General features: G+C 36.9%; 1 protein-coding gene across 2 annotated transcripts; it reads left to right on the top strand.

Annotated features, from left to right (window-relative positions):
* Positions 1-4,661: 4,661 nt before the first annotated feature.
* LOC115988709 lies at positions 4,662-19,203 on the top strand. Of its 2 annotated transcripts, none has more exons than XM_031112316.1 (10): positions 4,662-5,142; positions 6,555-6,598; positions 6,877-6,994; positions 7,090-7,216; positions 10,370-11,016; positions 11,220-11,502; positions 11,599-11,878; positions 14,873-15,034; positions 17,804-18,262; positions 18,604-19,203. In XM_031112316.1, the coding sequence occupies exons 1-10, from the start codon at positions 4,944-4,946 to the stop codon at positions 18,883-18,885; spliced, it is 2,601 nt and encodes an 866-aa protein (XP_030968176.1). In that variant the 5' UTR covers positions 4,662-4,943; the 3' UTR covers positions 18,886-19,203. The 2 variants fall into 2 exon arrangements, with proteins under 2 accessions (XP_030968176.1, XP_030968175.1); XM_031112315.1 differs by having other exon boundaries at positions 14,870-15,034.
* Positions 19,204-19,914: the final 711 nt, after the last annotated feature.

Here is a 19,914-nt window from a genome sequence, read left to right as displayed (position 1 = left end):
GATGATCTGTCATGACATTAATGACATGTGCTTGAAAATAATGCCTCAGCTTCCTGGAAGCGGTGATCAGTGCGAAGGCTAATTTCTCCATTTGTGGATACCGTCCTTCCGCTCCTTTCAATGCCTTGCTTGTATAGTACACATGTTTTTGCACTTTATCTTCATTTCTTATCAATGCTGAGCTCACGGCATGCGGGGTCACCGCTAAGTATAAATATAATTCCTCTCCCTCCACTAATGGACTCAGCAGCGGTGCCATGGTAAGGTATGCCTTCAAATCTTCGAAAGCTCTCTGACACTCGTCGGTCCATTCGAATGCTTTTTTGAGAACTTTAAAAAATGACAAACATTTATCAGTAGCTTTAGAGACAAATCTGTTAAGCGCGGCAACTCGTCCAGTGAGGGATTGGATTTCCTTAGTATTTTGCGGTGGCTTCTTGTCTAATATTGCTTGAATTTTATCTGGATTTGCTTCAATTCCCCAGTGAGAGACCATAAAGCCAAGGAATTTCCCTGACGATACTCCAAAAGCACATTTGCTAGGATTCAGCTTCATGTGATACTGTCTCAGTGTGTCAAATGTCTCCTGCAGGTCGTCTAGATGTCTTCCCTCGTCCTGACTTTTCACCAGCATGTCATCTACATAGACTTCCACATTCCGCCCAATCTGCGGACGAAACATGTGGTTGACCAACCTCTGATATTTCGCCCCTGCATTCTTTAAACCAAATGACATTACCTTATAGCAGAATAAGCCTTGACTGGTGACAAAAGATGTCTTCTCTTGGTCAGCCTCGTCCATCCTTATCTGATTGTATCCCGAAAAGGCATCCATGAAACTAAGCAATTTGTGGCCTGTAGTTGAGTCTACTAACTGGTCAATGCGCGGTAGCGGATAACTATCCTTGGGGCAAGCCTTGTTCAGATCAGTGAAGTCCACGCACATTCTCCACTTGCCATTTGCCTTTTTGACCATTACTACATTGGCCAACCAATCCGGGTAGTACACTTCCCGAATGAACTTCGCTACCATTAACTTTTGGACCTCGTCCTTGATTGCACCATCTCTTTCAGGGGCAAACACCCTCTTCTTTTGCCGCACAGGCTTGGAGGAAGGACATACATTCAAACGGTGGGTAATGACACTAGGGTCTATACCCGGCATATCCTCGTGACTCCACGCAAACACATCGATGTTTTTCTTCAAAAACTGGACGAGGTCCTTTTTAATCTTCTCTTATAAATCTGCTCCAACCCTGGTACACCTCTCAGGGTTATCTTCATCCAAGGAAATGTCTTCCAATGCTTCAATAGGCTCTACTACAACCTTCTTTTCTTCAATATTCATGGCTTGAACTTGCTCATCCATGGCCAACATGGCCAAGTAACATTCTCTTGTTGCCAGTTGGTCCCCTTGTACCTGCCCTACCCAGTGTTCTGTTGGAAACTTGACTGATAAGTGGTAAGTAGAGGTAACGGCTTTCCAACTATTCAAAGTTGGTCTCCCAATTATGGCATTGTAGGAGGATGGACAATCTACCACTGGACGAGGAACGCTTGTGCCTTTGTCCCCCAATGAAATTGTTAACAAATAACTTGCTCAACTCTTTAAAAGAACTCACCGAATTTGGGGGTATTTTGCTGAACCAAACTCGCGCCGGACCCTTAAGGGTGGTAGGGAAGGCTCTACACATTATCTCATTAGACATCCCTTGAAGATGCATGGTGGTCTTGAAAGTGGCTATGTGATCAAACAGGTCACGTGTTCCATCATATGAATCTAGAGAAGGCAACTTGAACTTTGATGGTAGGGGGTGACCGTTGATGGAAGCCGTAAAGGGGGAATCAGTTCTGTGAACCAAATCTTCTATCGGATTCGCCCTTCTCATATTCTCTTTCATTTCCTCCATAACTCTCTTCATTTGGTCCATTTCTTCCTTCAAGTGTGGTACCGTTCGTGAAGTGGTGCCTCTAAACTGACTTCCAATTTCGGTATTCTCTCTACCGCCATGACTGTGTTTGTCCTCCTTCACGTTCTTCATGTGTTTGCCCCCTCATATTAATCTCTATTCGTAATTCTTGGTTTTGGCGAGTCAACTCCGCCATAGCATCCGCCATAGATTGCGCATGTTGGACAGATGACACCTGCATGACCGGTGCAGACTGGCGATCGCGATGCGAGTTGCTGCTTCCCTGATGGCCTGGGCTAGTAGCCCTCGATCTAGTCCGAACCATCAACCCTTTGTCATGGAGAAGTAAACTGTGAAACAATCACGTCCCACAGACGGCGCCAACTGATGATTCCTTGGATATCAGTGGATTGACAAGACTTGAGCGATGATCTTTGGGCTATATCCTGTAATACAAAGAACACTGAATCAGAGGGGACCGGCCAAAAGTCCTCCGATGATGAAGTTAGTTACTTTTGAACTCTCTGTAAGGAAGAAGTATTCTCTCAAAGTAAAATTGTCTGAATCCCCTTACCCTTCATCGAAGAAGCCTTATATAGTATGCGTGGAATGGTTATCTGTTTAGTAACCGTTCCCAATGTCGAGGAGTCCGGAGAATTGGGGGTAACTTCCATAACCGCTATGGAAGTTACCTAGGTTAGACAGGCCGTTCTATGGTGAACTCGTCCATCCTTAGTAAAAGATGGACGAGACCTCCACGATGAACTCGTCCATCTTTAGTAAAAGATGGACGAGACCATCTTGGACGGCTTGCCCTGCTTAAATGATGAGTAAGGTTCCATGAGGTATTGTCCGTCCATAGACGAACGAGGTTAGCCAGAACGCTTGGAACATTCACTTCGCCTATTTGATTTATCGTAGCTTGTCTTTCGTTGGACGAGACATATGGACGAGTTATGGAGTTGGATGATTTCTGATACACCATCAAGTTCATTTATAGTCATATCCACGTTGCATATCCAATAACCATATAACTTAATGACATAGTCTAGTGTTTCTAACAAAGAGGTACCCAATTCAAATTCCCGTTCTCCATGTACAATTCTATCAAAAGAATCCAGATAATGTAAGATCATCATGGAATTTAAGAGTAAACTACCTTTTTTTTTAAGAGCCAAAGTTAAGGATTTTACCAATGTGATATAAAAGAATCATTTTTATTGATTAAACAAATACTGATCTTGCAATAAGCCAACAACAGGCATGCTTGAATATAATTCCTTAACTTAATTTTAATTGATTCTTAAAATATTTATTAAAATATAAAGGTGCTAATGGAGGTCAAAGATAAGGTACTAGTTCCTTTTTTTTTTTTCCCCACGATGAATAAAAAGTTATGAAAGGGGAGTAGCTTTCCAATCGAGCATTATCGTAGTAGCATCTTACTCGTTGGATTTGAACATGCAAGCAGGTAAATTGATGAGTCATATCTATTATCTCAACCTCACGAGGGCATCAGTGGCCATTGAACCCATTAGGATTAGGGCACTAATGGTTATGACATTTTATTTTGTTTTTATTTTTATTTTTTCTTATATAGAATTAGTGGTTATGACTTTAAGGAGGCTTTAAGCCATTAATGGGAGAGAATAAAAAATAAAGAGAGAGAAATAATATTGTTTTTAAAAAGAAAATTCTCTTTGATACAAGATAGAAAATTTACTTTAGTCTAATCTAAGTGTATATGCGTGTGAAGTTCCCTTTGGAGATTTGAATCCTGATTCTTACTCTCTCACATCCCATAAACACATATTTGTAGAGTGACCATCACACAAATGGTATGTGGTAGTAAATAATATTGTTGAGATAAGGATGAGTTAGTTTTTTTAATTTACATGTCTCATTTTAATTGGACCAATTATACCATATATTTAGGGATTGCAAACACATTACAAGGGATATGCTCCTCAAGGTAATTAATTTGATTCAATTTTTGTTTATCCATAGTTTGTTTGGGGTTTAATTTTACAATTATTTTGTGGATGAAACTCTTTTATTTATAAGTTGGTCATAGAAATTGTGTTTGTGCCAAATGATTATCATCTATTTGTGAAAGATTGTTACATTTTCATCATAAATAATTAAGATTGTTTATTTAAAATTAAACGGTACTAATAAAAGATCTTAGGAAAGTTCACTAAAAACATAAATAAAACCTCCATTACTTAAAATCTGTAAGACATGAAGGTTCACGTCTCCTCTCTCCCGTTTCTTTAAAAAAAAAAAAAATCTCCTCCCTCCCGTAATAACTATTAAATTTATTACAAAAGAAAGAGATTTAAAAATTTCAAAATAGTGACTTATTATTAAATGTTATCTTATCATGGTTTACCTTTTGTAAAACACTATTATTTAAATTTTAAAATTATATTCTAACCAAAAGTAATATATACAGATATATATTCTAATATATAAATTTGAACTAGTAAAAAGTATAAGTAATTTTTTGTTATTAATAAAATTTCGCTTATTTTTTTCTCAAAAAAATAAAAAAAAGTAATTTTTGTATTATTATGAAATCATTAATAAACAAAAAGGTTAAATACATAATGGCAAACAGCATAACAGTTTTTGAAAAAAAAATCCCCAAATAAAAAATAAATAAAAAAACTGCGCAGAGACAGAGAGAGAGAGAAAAAGCAAGAGAGAGAGAGAGAGAGTATAATAATTAACATAGAGCGAGAGAGAGAGAGAGAGAAAGGGTTTTCGGTGCAAAGCGTGCAAGAGACAGAAGGATATAAGAGAGAGAGAGAGAGAGAGAGAGAGAGAAGTTTGGATATAACCTTGTCTTTGTTATTTTTAGACCTTCTTTTTTTCTTTCCAGCCAGTGTTGTTTGTTGTTTCTCTTCTCTCGCGCGGCGAAACGAAAACCCCAAACAGCGAGTGAAAAAGAGGAAAAACCCTATCGCATCATCGGCTTTGTCAGATCTGCGAGAGACTTCCAAGAGTTTCTTCTCCCCCCCACCTGAGAGGATGAGTGTTCGAGGCGGAAGTGGCGGCGGCGGTGGGAAGGGCAATAATGGGATTTCCACAATCCCGGCGTCGTCAAGAAAGATGGTTCAGAGCTTGAAGGAGATAGTGAACAATCTCTGTACCGAGCAAGAGATCTATTTCACGCTTAAAGAATGTAACATGGACCCTGACGAGGCCGTTAATCGTCTTCTCTCTCAAGGTCCATGGCTGTGGCTTCTTTCAAATCTACATCTACATCTACATCTCTATCTTTTATTGCTTTCTTTACATTATACTACTTTATTATCATTTTTTTTTCTAGGGCACAGTTGTGTGTTCTTGATTTCACTGACCCATACTGTTGTATATCACTATCACTGGCTACCACTCCAGATTATTTCTTTTTTGCGCTTTAGAATTAACCGCTATGTATCTCTGTTTGCCCTAATTATTGTTTTACTTTTACCAAAGTAAATATGTTACTATGTTTTTTTTTAAATTTTTTATTTATTTATCTGGGTTCATGTGAAAGTGACCGACGGCCACTTAAGATAGTTGTAGCAAAAGTTGTGGTTTTGTATGTTAAGATGGGTCCCAATAACGAGCGCCAAAGTGTATTAGTTAAGGTTGAGTTTTTTTTTTTTAATTGACCGTCTTTTAAGTTAAAGGGTATTTTACAGTATGCTACTTTCTTTTTTAGGGCACAGTTTTATTCTTTGATAAACTGCTGTGTCACTGAGGATAGTTGTGGCAAAAGTTGTGGCTTTGTATGTTAAGATGGGCCCCGAGTGCCGAAGTGTATTGGTTAGGGTTGAGTTTTTTTTTTTTTTTTTTTTTTTTAAAATTTCAATTGGCCATCTTTTAAGTAAAAGGGTATTTTACATTATGCTATTTTGTTGTCTAGGGCACAGTTTTATTCTTTGAGAAAATGCTGTCACTATCAGTGAGGGCAACTCCAGATTATTGCTTTTTTGCTTTAGAATTAAGTGCTCCTCTCTATTTGCCCTAAGTAATAGAATGTTATCTATTAGTAAGCTTATGGCTTTTCTATAGTCTATTAATCCTTGCCCTAAGTATTCCTAACCAAGTAAGTATGTTACTATGATTTTTATCTGCTTTACTTTCGAATTGCTTGATAAATTTGTTGTTTTCACTCCTAATGAACATAAAAGAAACAGATTTTAGTTAGGGTAAAAAACTCAGGTAGTGTATTAGGTGTAGTACTTTAGGTTGTGTACTGAGTTTAGTTGTACTTGGACAAAAAACACTGTTTGTGTTGTATTCGTCAATACAACCATGTGGTTGAATATAATTGGGGAACCTAATGTACCGTATCTAAGTTTTACCCTTTTGAGTTAAATTTAAACTGTTCTTGAATTCGATTTCCATTGTGCATTTTTTTTGGCATTAAGATTTGACTTTGTAGTTTGTACAGTTCCCCTTACAAAGAAGGATTCCTTTGCTGTCATTCCGATTAGGCTTCATCTCCAACCATTTTGAATTTCTGATATTGGATTTGTAGTGTCTTGTTCCGTTTAATGGGGACTGGGGAGGTTTTGGGGTTTCTTTTCACTTACATATTGTTACTGATAATCGTATTAGTTTCTTATGTTAAGTTTATTAATTGTGTAGATCCCTTTCATGAGGTGAAAAGCAAGCGAGAAAAGAAAAAAGAGGTGCGTTCATGGGATCTTATATTTTAAAATCTGTAACGTCCTTTTTGTTATGCTCCTAATTTGTGATACTGATTTTTTTTTGTGCACAGTAATGTTGTGGTTGTGTTACTTGAACACCTTTAATTTAAGGCTTGCTTAATGTGCACATTTTTTCATGCATGGATTAGGAGGTTGCTTGGGCTGATTATGGCACTTCTACTATTTCCTTTAGTTTTCACCATTGTGGTTAGCGTGGTTCTTGTCAGTCTTCTTTACTAATCTTTCTCTTATTGCTTCAGAGCAAGGACATACCAGATTCCAGATCTCGTGGTGCTAATAACACTTCAAATCGTGGTGGTAGGGGTGGTGCAGACCGCTATGTTGGACGTGGTGGTTCAAGCCAATTTAGCTCTACTGGTATGTGGATGTCACTGAGCAACCTCCAGGATCTATTTTGTTTGAAATCACTGTGCAACCATGTTAAACATGCACTTATTTTTCATTTTTGTCAGACCCCGGTGGTTTATATGGTAAACCTGCATATAAGAAGGAAAATGGGACACATGCTTTTTCAGCCTCTTCATCTTCGTCATTCAGCATGTCTGGGAATCACACGAGTCGACGACCTACCTCATACAGGTTCTTCCTATTAAAAACCTTAAGTTGATATCTCTTCTGGTTTGAAAATTGAGAAGTAGCAATGCAATTAATTGCTATGAGTTGCGATGCTCAGTTTTTTTTTTTTTGGGGGGGGGGAAGGGGGTTAAGATTTTCATTAAAAAAAAATGAAAAGGGCTTTTTTCCTGGTATGTGGGATCTATACCAGATAAATGCAAACCCCCGCCCCCCCCCCCCCCTCCCACAAAAATAAAAAGGAAGAGAGAGTGAATTGGTAAGATCTAAAGTTATAAAGGTGATTTACAGTCTTCCCACTTATTTTTACTTACAACACCAATTAATCATGTTTTTATTACCTCTTTTTTTTTTAAAAAAACTTTGTACGACCGTCCAATACAAGAAATTCCTTTGTAGGAACTTTCACCTTCCATTGTGATTTTCAACCAGTCAACTCCTATGCTTCATTGTAAAGCTTTATACTAAGATTTTACGTCAATTTTTTTGATTCTTTGAAAATGGTCAAATCATTCTATTCAAGTCCATCTCATTAATCTTTATTGAATATAACATATGGAGAAAATTGTCAACAGGTCAAGCTCTTAATCGTGTAAGGGTAACAGGGAGATTATTATGAAGTTAATTATCAGTCATTGTGGCTTCTTTCTTTTGCCACAATATTAAACAATTGAAGGAATAATAGTTTCAATGGTTTATCTCCACGCTTATGCTATTGTCTCTAACATAGGATTCGACATAGGTTGAAAACCGAAGCCCTCAGTTAATGTGTTTCCATAAACTAACTATGTGGAAGTTGCATGTCTTTGCAAATCAACATCGACTCCATCTCTCCCCTTATTTTTGTCCTCACAGCCTCTAAAGAATATCACTCTCCATGACCTATCGCTAAAATCCATTAGAACTTGTTTAGACTCCAAGCTTTTGAACTCCCAATCCACATAATTGCGGGGGGAACAAACCTTCTCCGAGCTTATCAAATAAACCTCTGTAGGTCATGTATGCTACCCCACAAGAAATCTCTTTGTAATTTCTCATGCCTCTTAGTAGCCCTTGCACGCTAAAGATTGACATTGAATTGGGTGGGGAAAATAGACAACATATGTATAATCAAAGTAATTCCACCCCTTTTCACTAAATACATTTTCTTTCACTGTGCCATTCTCCTTAGCATTTTCTCAAGAATTACATCACAAGAATATCCATATCTGTAGAGAACCCAATAGACAAATGTAACTGACTGACAGAGTCCATCTTATACCAAGTCAACTTAGCTAGTGCTTCTATATTTTCTAATCTCTTTTGTGTATTAGCCCACTCTTACTCAAGTTCACTTTTAAGTTTCAACCTGGAATTTGCCTTGGATCAAAGTAATAGCACTGCAAAGAAATAATCCCTTGCGAGTCAACCCCACAAGAAATCAAGGTATCATCAGCAAACAAAAGATAAGAAATCAGCAGTACCCCATTATTGGCGTACTCTATTTGGAAGCCTGACACCAACCCTCACTTGACTGCTTTTAATAATCATTAGACCTCAATACCTTTCTCATCAAAACAAACATAATGGGGATAAAGGGTCCTTTTGTTCTAACCATTTAGCCCTGTTGAAATATTCAATTTGGATTCCTATTAACAAGAACAGGAAATCTTACCTGTGGAATACAATGTCAAATGCAAAACTGCCATCTCTAGTTTACATTATCATAGGTCTTATACAGGTGAAGCTTACACACCATGGATTTCCTGATTTTAGTATACTTCCATTGGCAATAAGAATTTAATCAGGCATTTTTCTTTCTGAAATAATTGCATTTTGTTAATTTGAATGTATTTTCTACAGTACCTTCTTCAATTTATTTGCCAAAGCCTTGGCTACCAGCTTGTAAGACACACCAACCAAGCTAATATGCCTATAGTCCTTTTCATCTGGTGCTCTTGATTTCTTTGTGATGATAAAAATAAATGAAAGCATTAAAAAACTAGTATAATGAAGAGAGTGAAACATCTTCATAAAATCCTTTTCCTAATTTTAATAGACTATTAACATGCTTAATATTTCATTCCCTTTTTTTTTTGTTTGGTTTCGTCATCAGTTCTTGTGAAGTTTGTGTGTTTTTTCGGGTGGCTTCCCTTTACCATCTTTTTAATGGATTTAGTTTTTTAGAAAGCATATTAGCGCTTTCTAAGGTTGTTGATTAGTTTATGAAGGTGTGCTTATCATTATTAGCCATATTAATTTGTTTCTATCTTTTACTGATGACATGCTTGTTGATTACAGCCGCAGAATATTTTTCTATGAGATATTTGCTCCTAGTTTTAATGGGAAACATGGTGCATTCCTTCCCAAGTCTTGGAAGTTTGAGTTTGGTTCCCTTGTCTGCTGGATCTAATTTTTTAAGGTGGCAATCAACAACAAAGTTGAAATGGTTGATAATCCTATAGAAAGAAAGATAGTATTTACAAGTTTTGAGTTTCCTAAGCTGTGGAGAACTTGAATTAATTGTGGAATTGTCTGTTGTGAGAGCATAGTTTGCTAATAATAATGTCTATTTGCAACAATTGTCTAATGTGTTGCGGGAAAAGAATGTAGACTGTAGAATCTATTTCCTTTCTTAAAATTGTGGGAGAACCTATAAACATTGCTGGTATAGTGCTGTTTGCTAGTTGTTGGAGTTGATTTAGTGTGTGTTTGGATGAACTTATTTTGTTTATTGTGTAAAAGTATACTTTTACCTTGGGAAAGATCATGCTTTCAAAAGCTCTCCTAGTGTACAAGGGTGTCCCCTTTTTTTGATATCAATAAAGCTTTTTACTTATCAAAAAAAAAAAAGATTATGCTTTCAAAAGCTGTACATTTTCTTTTAGGATAAAAATTAGCTCAACCAAACAGGCCTTCAATGAATATCTAAAAGTAGATTTTATGAAAATCACTAACAGATAGAGTGACTAATGGAACTCTCTTGCTTCTCTGGATGTCTAATTACTTGTCCAGCCTTATGAAACATGGTGGAGGTCAAATTGAGTTTGTCACATTTTTGGAATATTTGTATAGCCTTGATGTTATAGATTGCGTCCAAGGGGATTCTTTGTTCTCCAAATAAGTTTGTCTGCGATGTGGAGCTCATTGTTTCTCATTTAAGTTAAAAATTTGTTGCAGTGATTCTGTGGCCCCAGAAATTAAATTGCCAATAGTGGGCACAAGTGATGGGATATCATCATCAACACAGCCTTCTGGATTTCAATCTACCTGGTTGGGGGGCCCAGGTCATGTATCAATGGCTGACATTGTTAAGATGGGTAAGCCACATGGCAAGGCTTCTGCTGTTCCAAGCCCCCCTCTCCAGAGTGCTAACCATCAAAATGTTTTGGCTTCTTCTGCCGCCACACATCATAATTTGCATTCCTTGCAAGATCATGCTTCCATGGTGTCAGACATTAATACTGAGCCAGGAGTTTTCACAAGCCAGCAACTTCCTCCAAATGATGAATGGCCTGCAATTGAGCCACCTACTTCAAGTCTACCCTCTGTTGTAGAGGCGCCTTCAGACACTGAGCCATATGCAGATCCATCTCACTTACCCTTGGATAGAGTTAATCGTCATACAAAGTACCAGTTAGATGAGCTTCAGGTAGCAGAGGATTTGCCTATCGAGATGCTTAATGCGAACCGTGTTGGATCTACTTCTGTGTCCAGTAGAAATGAGCAAGAGAACAATTCTGGAGGTCCATCTGTCCTTGATAATAGCTTTTATAATGAAATGAATTCCTACCAGCCTCACAAGCATGTTTTGGAGCATAATGAAGGTGACTACAATGATTTCCATATTGCTTTTGTGTACACTTCATCTTTCCTTACCATTTTTCATTGATATACTCACATACACACATATATTTCTTAAATAGATTTTCCCTACATTATTGAAAGTGACCATTATATATGTAATTGAGTTTTTCCAACACATCAGCTTATTACATTTTTTCTCTTTTTTTTTTTTTTTTTTAATCAGCTGAAGATGGTATTTCATCAGTCACTGCAAACTTGCAGCAACTAGATTTACAAAAGCAAGATCAGGAAGCACCACTTGAAGAGGATAACCCTCCTGTAATAATTCCAAATCACCTCCAACTCCATACTCCAGATTGCTTGAACTTGAGCTTTGGGAGTTTTGGATCTGGCACTGGTGCTGCTTTTTCAGGATCTGGGTCATTTGCAACTAGGCCCTTGACAAGTGACTTGGAGGAGACATCTTCAGCAGCAGATGTTTCATCAATTGGGCACTCAGACTCTCGGTATGCCCTGTTTATTGTAGCATTACTGTCTTGCTCAGTTGTCTATAATTGTCTTTACCAAGAAAAAAATTATATATATGTATATATATCGTGCAGGAATCCTGAATATTATGGGGACGAGCATCTCAACACTACCTCGGATGGAAATGTAGTTCATAGAACTGGTGGGGGCACTGTGAATTATGATTCTCCTTCAGTTTCACAACCAGAGGCGTTGAAACAGGAAACCACTGAAGTTGCTCAGGGGAATCAATATGCATTCCCTTCATCTGCAGCTGATTTTACATATGAAAATACCCAACAATTCAATAATGCATTTACTCATCCACAGACTAGCTCACCAATGCAGAGTCTTGCCGCTCTCTCAAGTGTAATGGTAATATAATAAAACCCTCAGTTTTACCTTGGATATGTGGAAAATTATGGTTTCATGTGTACTTTATGATTGTCATAAGTTAAATTTTGATATTGCAGAACATGAGTTGATATTAAAGAAACTATTGAAATGTCTATAATTTCTTTTTTGGTAAATAAAATTTCAATAATTTCTCAATAAAACTTCTATTTTTTGTTGGTTAATTTATAAGATTCAATTTCAAGACAATTTTCATCCTTTCAAATATGTTGTTGAGGAAACAGTGCAATATGATATTACAAAAAATTATAAAAATCTGGGGAAAGATTGAGAAAATTAAAGAAAATATAAAATGTTTGAATTATGGAAGCAGATTTAGGACACTCCAAAATTTTCAAATGTTAGGAAGATATGGATGTAAGGAGGATGAGTTTGTAGGACAAATTGCTTAGCAATACATCTGTGATTATATTTGTGAAAATAAACCCAAGGCGTGTGATAAATAACCGAGTATTTCTGATGGGATTACAGTTCATATTACAATTTTTGAGTACAAACTTTTCTTGACTGAAATGTGAGGAAAAACTAATGACTTTAGAACGTTTTGTTCAAGTTGCTGAGCTAAAATAAAAAGGTATACTGGGCACATTCTTCTACAGTGTTTGAAAGCAAATGAATAGTGACACATGTTACATGAGTCCTATATTATTTTGTATGTGTGTGAGTTCACATGCTTCCTGTTAAGTGAATTCAACAACGAGAAGCAACAAATAGTTTTTTCATAAGATTCAAATACAATTATTGGGCTGAAAAACCCCCTTTTCTTGGAGATTCTAGGTGTGCAACAGACATGTGGACATGACCACAACTTGGCTGGTTTATACATGTGAACATTTCCTAAATGGAATCAATTATGAAGTTTTGGCCTTATGGCCTTCTCATTGTTGACCTCATTTCGATGGTCTTTGGCATGGGGTCACTCAAGAAATACTATGCTAATCATTCAACGTGAATTAATCTCATTTCGGAGTTAGCCTTTTGTTGTCAACAATGATAAGCTTGGTGGCTTGACAGGGATTGGCTTTAGTTGTGACAGGGAGTCACTTGGTCTCTAAGGACTAGTAAATAGCTCTTGCAACTGTGCACCTTCAATCAGGTGCTAGCAAGTGCTTTCTTCTGACTATGATTTATGCAACCCTACTGCATTAAGCAAATGCATAAACTGTGGTGTTATTTGAGTTGTGGTGAAGGCAATGATGATAGTCATTAACATCACTACTGAGAATTGTGAAGTGCTAAATATTTATTTTAATAAAAAATGCTAAATAATTTTTAGAAAAAGAAAAAATAGGTGAGTATTTGCCAAAATTAATTAAGTGGGGAGTAAAAGGGTTTGCATTGGTGATGAGAATCCAGCAATGGAAAAATGGAATTAGGCAATGTTGAGTAAGGGCAAGGCTCTGGAAATCTATCCAACGATGTTGGAGAAACTTTAATAGATACATTCAGTTCTCTGTCGGGGAAGGTATGTGGGCTTGGTTTTGGCATGATTTATGGTGTGGATTCTTGCCTTAAAAGATGTTATTATGGAGGATTTATTTCGGATTGCAGTAGACAATAATGCTTCTGTAGCATCTTGCTTGAGAGATAGGCGAAATTGGAATCCTCAGTTCAGCTGGTCAATCCAAGATTGGGAGTTGGAATCTGTGGAGATCGTCTTTGATAGCATTCTACCCACTATACATGGAGAAGATAAATATTTTGGAGACCTTTAAAGCAGGAAATTTTGAAGTTCACTCATACTAGGATGCATTTTGGGGTTCTAGAGGTATTATTTTTCTTTGGAGGACTATTTGGAGTGTCACGGTGCTATGAAAGGTTGCCTCCTTCACATGGACAGCAGCATTGGGCAAACTTTTAATGGTAGATAATCTTCAGAAAGAAATTTTTTGATTGTTGATCGGTGTGGTGCACAAGAATAGTGAGGAATCAATTGAACATCTTTTTCTTCACTGTTCAGTGGTGAGAGATATGGTCATTTGTGCACAAGGATAGTGATTCAAATGTTAAGTTGTTGGAAAGGGAGCTTTCATTGGCATAGATGTTTGAAAATTTGATGTGCTGGGAGGGGGGCTTGAGAAACAATCATTCTGTCAATGTATGGGGGCCATTCCTCATTTATTTTATTTTATTTGAATTTGGAGAGAGATGAATCTTTGTACTTTTGATGGGATTGGGCGTTTTTTCTATGGAGCTAAAGTTGTATCTTTTACAATCCATGTTTGATTGGTTGGCACTTGGCTGCCTTAAGTGGCCATTCTTTTTCTACGTTAGAGAATTTTCTAGATTTATGTAAATTTAGTTGAAGTTTTGTTGCATCCTTAGTACACTTCCTCTGTACATGGGGATCACTTCTGTTTAATTTTCACTAAAACATTATTACTTATTAAAAATACAATGTTTGAAAATTTGGGGTGCTGTTCCTTTATGTGTGTTGTGTACAATTTGGTGTGAGAAGAATAGAAAAACATTGCTGTTGCCATGTTATCAAGCAATCCATGATAGGAAGTTTGTATATTTGGTCAACTAATCTAGTCAGCCTTTGCTCATGTGCTTATTCAGAATTTTATACAAACTTGAGCGTGTGAGTGGTTGATACATATATCATGTACTATTATTTTCCTTTCCAAATAAAATTATTTTTTGCTTCCAAAGGTGGAAAAAAGAGAACAGGAAAGAAAAAATAGATATTTTTTATATGGCTATATCAGGAAAATATACTGAGGGGAATAGAAGGGACATGCAATGAAGCCTATCCTTTGTCATTATTTAACTCAAGCTTTAGCATTGTTGTGTATGTATGATCTTGATATTCTCATGCTCTTGCTGTGCTTTCTTTGGTTGCTTTGTCTTCCTTTGTTTGCATGTATATGATGCATTAATCTTAGGCGAGCTTGAAATTGATGCCGTTAAATGTTTCAGCTCACTAGTCACTATATGTAATTGTTTCAGCAGCAGGCATATACAAATTCGTTGCCCAGCAGTTTGTTGGCTTCATCTGTTCAGACTGCAAGGGAGGATTTTGCATATTCACCCTTTCCTGTGACACAATCAATGCCCACAAAATACAGCAATGTGGCTTCTTCTATTAGTGGTCCCACCATGTCTATGCCAGAGGTGCTTCTCTACTCTAGCTTATTGAATAAGTTTTTAAAGTCATGCTGCTTTATGGTCAAAGAAACAGATTTTACAACTTGTATTAGATCTTCTTTGTTTCTTATCTTTGTTTTCCCCCATATTAGGATTCTCTCCATTTGTTTTTGAAATGGAGATGGACCATTTCACAAAAGAGTTAAATTTTATTAATCTAAAGGGGTACGCATTTTGGTTCCTGATTTGTACCCCCATGGTACATCTCCAATGTACTCGGGTTGGCTTTATTTTTAATAATATTTTATGTTATCTATCATAAAAAAAGGGGTACATGTGCCATGTACCATGTCATTTAAAATATTGCCTTACCAAATAAAGAATGATGGCTGATTTTAAATGTCATCACAACGTGTACACCTTTTGATTCATGACAGATTAATAAATCTTCACCATGTAATGACCCTCTCCATTTCAAAAACAAATGGAGAGGATCTTTATCCCTAAATATGTAACCTATTAAGATTACTGGAGGTAGAAAATGACATACAGATAAAATGTTAAAAAAAAAAAAATGGTAACCACAGATGTGGGGGGTCTTTTTAACCTATATGACCTTACCATCCACCTTGTTACAAGGGGAGGAGGTGCTGTTTGAGCTAGACTGCTAGAGCTCATTGGTGCATACGTACACATTGCTAAAACATCCTTGTTGATCAACAACTACATTTAGAAGTTAACTAGGCCAAATCTTTACATAACTATATGGACTTGGCTACACTTCACTTGGCCATCTAGAAAGAATCAGTTTTGTGTTATATGAAGGCTTTATTTTTCTGTCTGTGATTATAGGTTGACTTCCTTTTTGATTTCATTTTTCCCAGATGTTGCATTAAACTAACCGAATGCCTTTTATTGGTGCACTGTTGGTCTTTGCTACACATGGTTGAACAGTAATTAATTTCCTCAATTTCACTTCATTAGAAGTTTTATTTAGCTTCCCAAGGGAAAATTGTTTCTGAGACTAAATATTCTCTTCCTAGTAATCTCCCAATGATTCCAACCTTTTTGGACCATGTGGTTTCTTTCAGCTTTGTAAAGAGGCCTGAAATTTAACTTTAGTTTGGTAGATAGTTATAATTCATGCACCACTATAGGAGCTTTTCCCCTCAATTTACTCTTATTCTCTAAATTGAGGGGGGCTCTCAATCCTCCATATTATCATGTAAGATTAATCCTGAAAATAAAATTGATCTGATTTAAGTATCTCTTTGCCTTCATATTTTTCTCTCCCCTCTTTTTAACATTCTTAAAAAAAAAAAACAAAGAATTACTTTTAGGTTTGCCTTGACTTAGTCTTGCTTTTCCTAAAACCTTTTGTTTATACAGTGAACTTGTTCAATGGGTGTAGAAAATTGACATGTAAAGATTGAAAAATTTAAGTAACAATCTAAAATGAAAATCTAGAAAATGATGTTTTTTCAAACTTTCAGGTCAAAGAAGTCACTTATTTTGCAACATTCATCTTCACCATCTGCCATGAACTTCTCTGTTTCCCTAAGTTTTTTCTTTATTTATGTACAAGAAAAGATAGTAGATTATCATCCTGTTCTATGAATAGCATTGTTGTGAATACGACTTGTAACAAAGTCTGGTACATCCTCAAGCCATACTGCTACATTATTGAAGTACTGAGCTTGTCTGGCCAGTGCACGGGTTCATTATTTTCCTGCCTATGGTTGAAAGTCCTCCGCCTCAAGCACTTTGCCTCCCTTTGCATTGTCAATCACATACCCTATCTTGGATAAGCACTTGCCTTCGTCTTTTAATGCAGCTAGCATTGTCATTTAGTCTCCCTTGAACACCCCTTTGTTACACCCATCTCCCTAAGCTTTAAAAGAATAGGAATAAAACATTGAAGCTTCCTTAGCCAAGCACATATTCATTGTATTGTGCTGGAGTAGGATAAAAGTGCTTCACTCTATGGACAAATCAAAGCTACAGTGCAATGTCCTTGAAATTTTGATTTAGTATGCGTTTGGATACCGCTTATTTTGCTGAAAACTGAAAACAATAAAAAAAATTTTTTGGTTACTGTTCATTAATGAAAATACTGTGCACCAGGCGCTGGACTTTTTTTTTTTTAAAAAAAAGGCCAAAAACGCAGATGCCAAATCCAAACAAACACTTAAAGTTCAGTTTTGGTGATGATGCAACTAGCCAAGGTAAAGCTACAGTGCAATATCCTTGCAATTTTGATTTAAAGTGCAGTTTTGGTGATGATGCAACTAGAGACAGCAGTTGGTTGCTTCCTTTCACTCTCAGGATAAGTGTCATTCTCTTGCTCTGATCAAGTTCTTATTGCTGAGATGAAGTTAATAATTCAAGCACTCAAGCTGTATCAGAACCTTTCTGCACTGACAATCATAAAGGAATAACCTTGCCCCCCCTGCTTTCCATGTTGTAGCCTTGTGGGTGAAGGGGGGAATAGAACTGGCCACCAGCTGTCTTGTGTTAGGCCTGGTGCCCCTGCACTTCAGGCTTTGGATCTACGCTTCACATACATAATGCATAAGTATTTTGTTAGTAATTAAATAGAAAAAATATCAAAAATATTTTTACCTTGTGAGTTTGCATGTTTCAAGTAGCTAAAACTTGTCCAAGAAAGTAATTGCCTTTAAGAGTGAAAAAAATCATAGACAATTAACTGCGTGTGTTAAGAAGACATAGTAGTTTAATAAATTCAGGAAGTGCTGGGGATACAGTTCTTCTGACCATTATCTTGTTTGTGTGCAGGCTTTGAGAGCAGGTAGTATTTCTACACCTCAGCCTACTCAGACGCTGCCTGGTGCCGGCGTTGCTACAGGACCTGCTCTTCCTCAACACCTTGCTGTGCACCCTTATTCCCAACCTACTCTTCCTTTGGGACATTTTGCCAACATGATCAGCTATCCATTCTTGCCTCAGAGCTACACGTATATGCCCTCTGCTTACCAGCAGGGATTTGCTGGTAACAACACATACCATCAGTCTCTGGCAGCAATGCTACCACAATACAAAAATAGTGTTTCTGTCAGCAGTTTGCCTCAATCTGCAGCTATTCCCTCTGGATATGCCTTTGGGAGTTCAACCAGCATTCCTGGGGGAAACTTTCCTCTGAATCCACCTACTGCACCTACAGGCACAACGGTTGGCTATGATGATGTTTTAAGTTCTCAATATAAGGACAGTAATCATTTGATCTCACTTCAGCAGGTATTTTCACTACATGGCTTTGGAAACATAATAAATATTACATTTTTACCTTCTATTCCTTTTATTTACATGCTGTTTCTCTGATGTGAAAATGGAATATTCCATGATCAGAACATGTCAATAAAAATTAACTAGAAAAAGGCTTCCATTTCATTATTCAAGTCAGTGAAAATGACTGGTTTCAAAGGCATGATAGATGGTGTAGAGAAAAATATCATGTGCATGCTGTTGTAAAATGCCACCAAATTGATAAGTAACAGATTTCAGTTGTTTCTTTCTCTATGTTGTGTTGGTTCTTCTGAAACTAAGTTAGTCCTCCTCCTTTTTCCATTGGTATTCAGAATGATAATTCAGCGATGTGGGTTCATGGGCCTGGTTCCCGAACAGTTTCTGCTCTTCCAAGCACATATTACAGCTTCCAGGGGCAGAATCAGCAGCCGAGTGGGTATCGGCAAGGTCAGCAGCCATCACAGCATTTCAGTTACCCGAATTACTATCATTCCCAAACTGGTGGTTTGTCAATGGAACATCAGCAACAAAACCCGAGGGATGCAGCATCCCTTGGTGCCTCTCAAGGCCAACCACCAAAGCAGTCTCAACAGATATGGCAAAACAGCTACTAATCTGAGTCTCAAGTCCGGTCAAGTCAAGTCACCTCCTGGTTTTTCAGGGTCTTGTAGTGAGTGTGAAAGTGGCCAATCATAGGCATTCTGCGGGTCTAATAATCTGATGATTCTTCTTCATTAATTGGTCTGAAGAGACCTTGACTGGCTACTGCCCTGTGCCACGAGGTTGTATTTTACCTTCTTTTTTTTCTTCTTCAATGTCTGGTTTTGTTTAACGTAGGAACACGTGTGCTAATTTGATTTAGTGAACTACTTCGTTTCATTTTAACTGTTTTTCTTCTTTTCATAGTAGTGGAAAGTTTCTGTTCGGTTCAATGGTCGTCTTGGTCTATTTGTTTAAGCTTATAAGCTGGCTTTTAATTTTTTAATTTAAATTTTTTTTTTTTTAAAAGTTAGTTTATGTACGGCTTTTTAATTTTTATGATTCATCATCCAAAACTCATGGCTCTCACAAATGATGCAGTGTTTGGCTTAGTTTTGGATGTTTGTTTTCATCACGACATCACTCAAAAACTTAAAATTTTGAGTTTGGATGATAGAAATTGAAAACACAGTTTTGGTATTTTCAGATTATGGATTATGAGTGATATTGGCAAAGTGGTAAAAAAATCAAATTTGTAGGACCCATTCTCCTGACTTGTAACTGTCAAGTAACAGTATCATACTAACTCTTGACTTGTCATTGTCAAAGTAACAGACTAATAGTGTCATACTAACGACTACTTTTTATTTTATCTCTCTCTTCACTTCATACCCACTCCACCACCAAAGGGATTTTCTTTTTTTTCTCCTCTTCTTCCTGGTTTTGTTTTTCTTTCTTTTCTTCTTTTTCTTTCTTTCTTTCTTCTTCAGACCCAGTCATCATGTTCATCAACGCATAAATATATACCTAGAAATATAAACCTACTCATCATTTTCATGATTTTGGTTTTCGATCTAAGGATTCTTGGGTTTGGGTCTTTTGTGTTTGTGGGTTTGGGTTGGCAATTTTGAATCATCGATCTGAAGATTTTGTATTGGTGTGTT

The sequence above is a fragment of the Quercus lobata genome, chromosome 5, assembly GCF_001633185.2.
Source record: "Quercus lobata isolate SW786 chromosome 5, ValleyOak3.0 Primary Assembly, whole genome shotgun sequence".
Classification (NCBI taxonomy): Eukaryota; Viridiplantae; Streptophyta; class Magnoliopsida; order Fagales; family Fagaceae; genus Quercus; species Quercus lobata.
The sequence above is the reverse complement of the archived record's forward strand: the minus strand, read 5'-3'. Positions and strand labels throughout refer to the sequence as shown.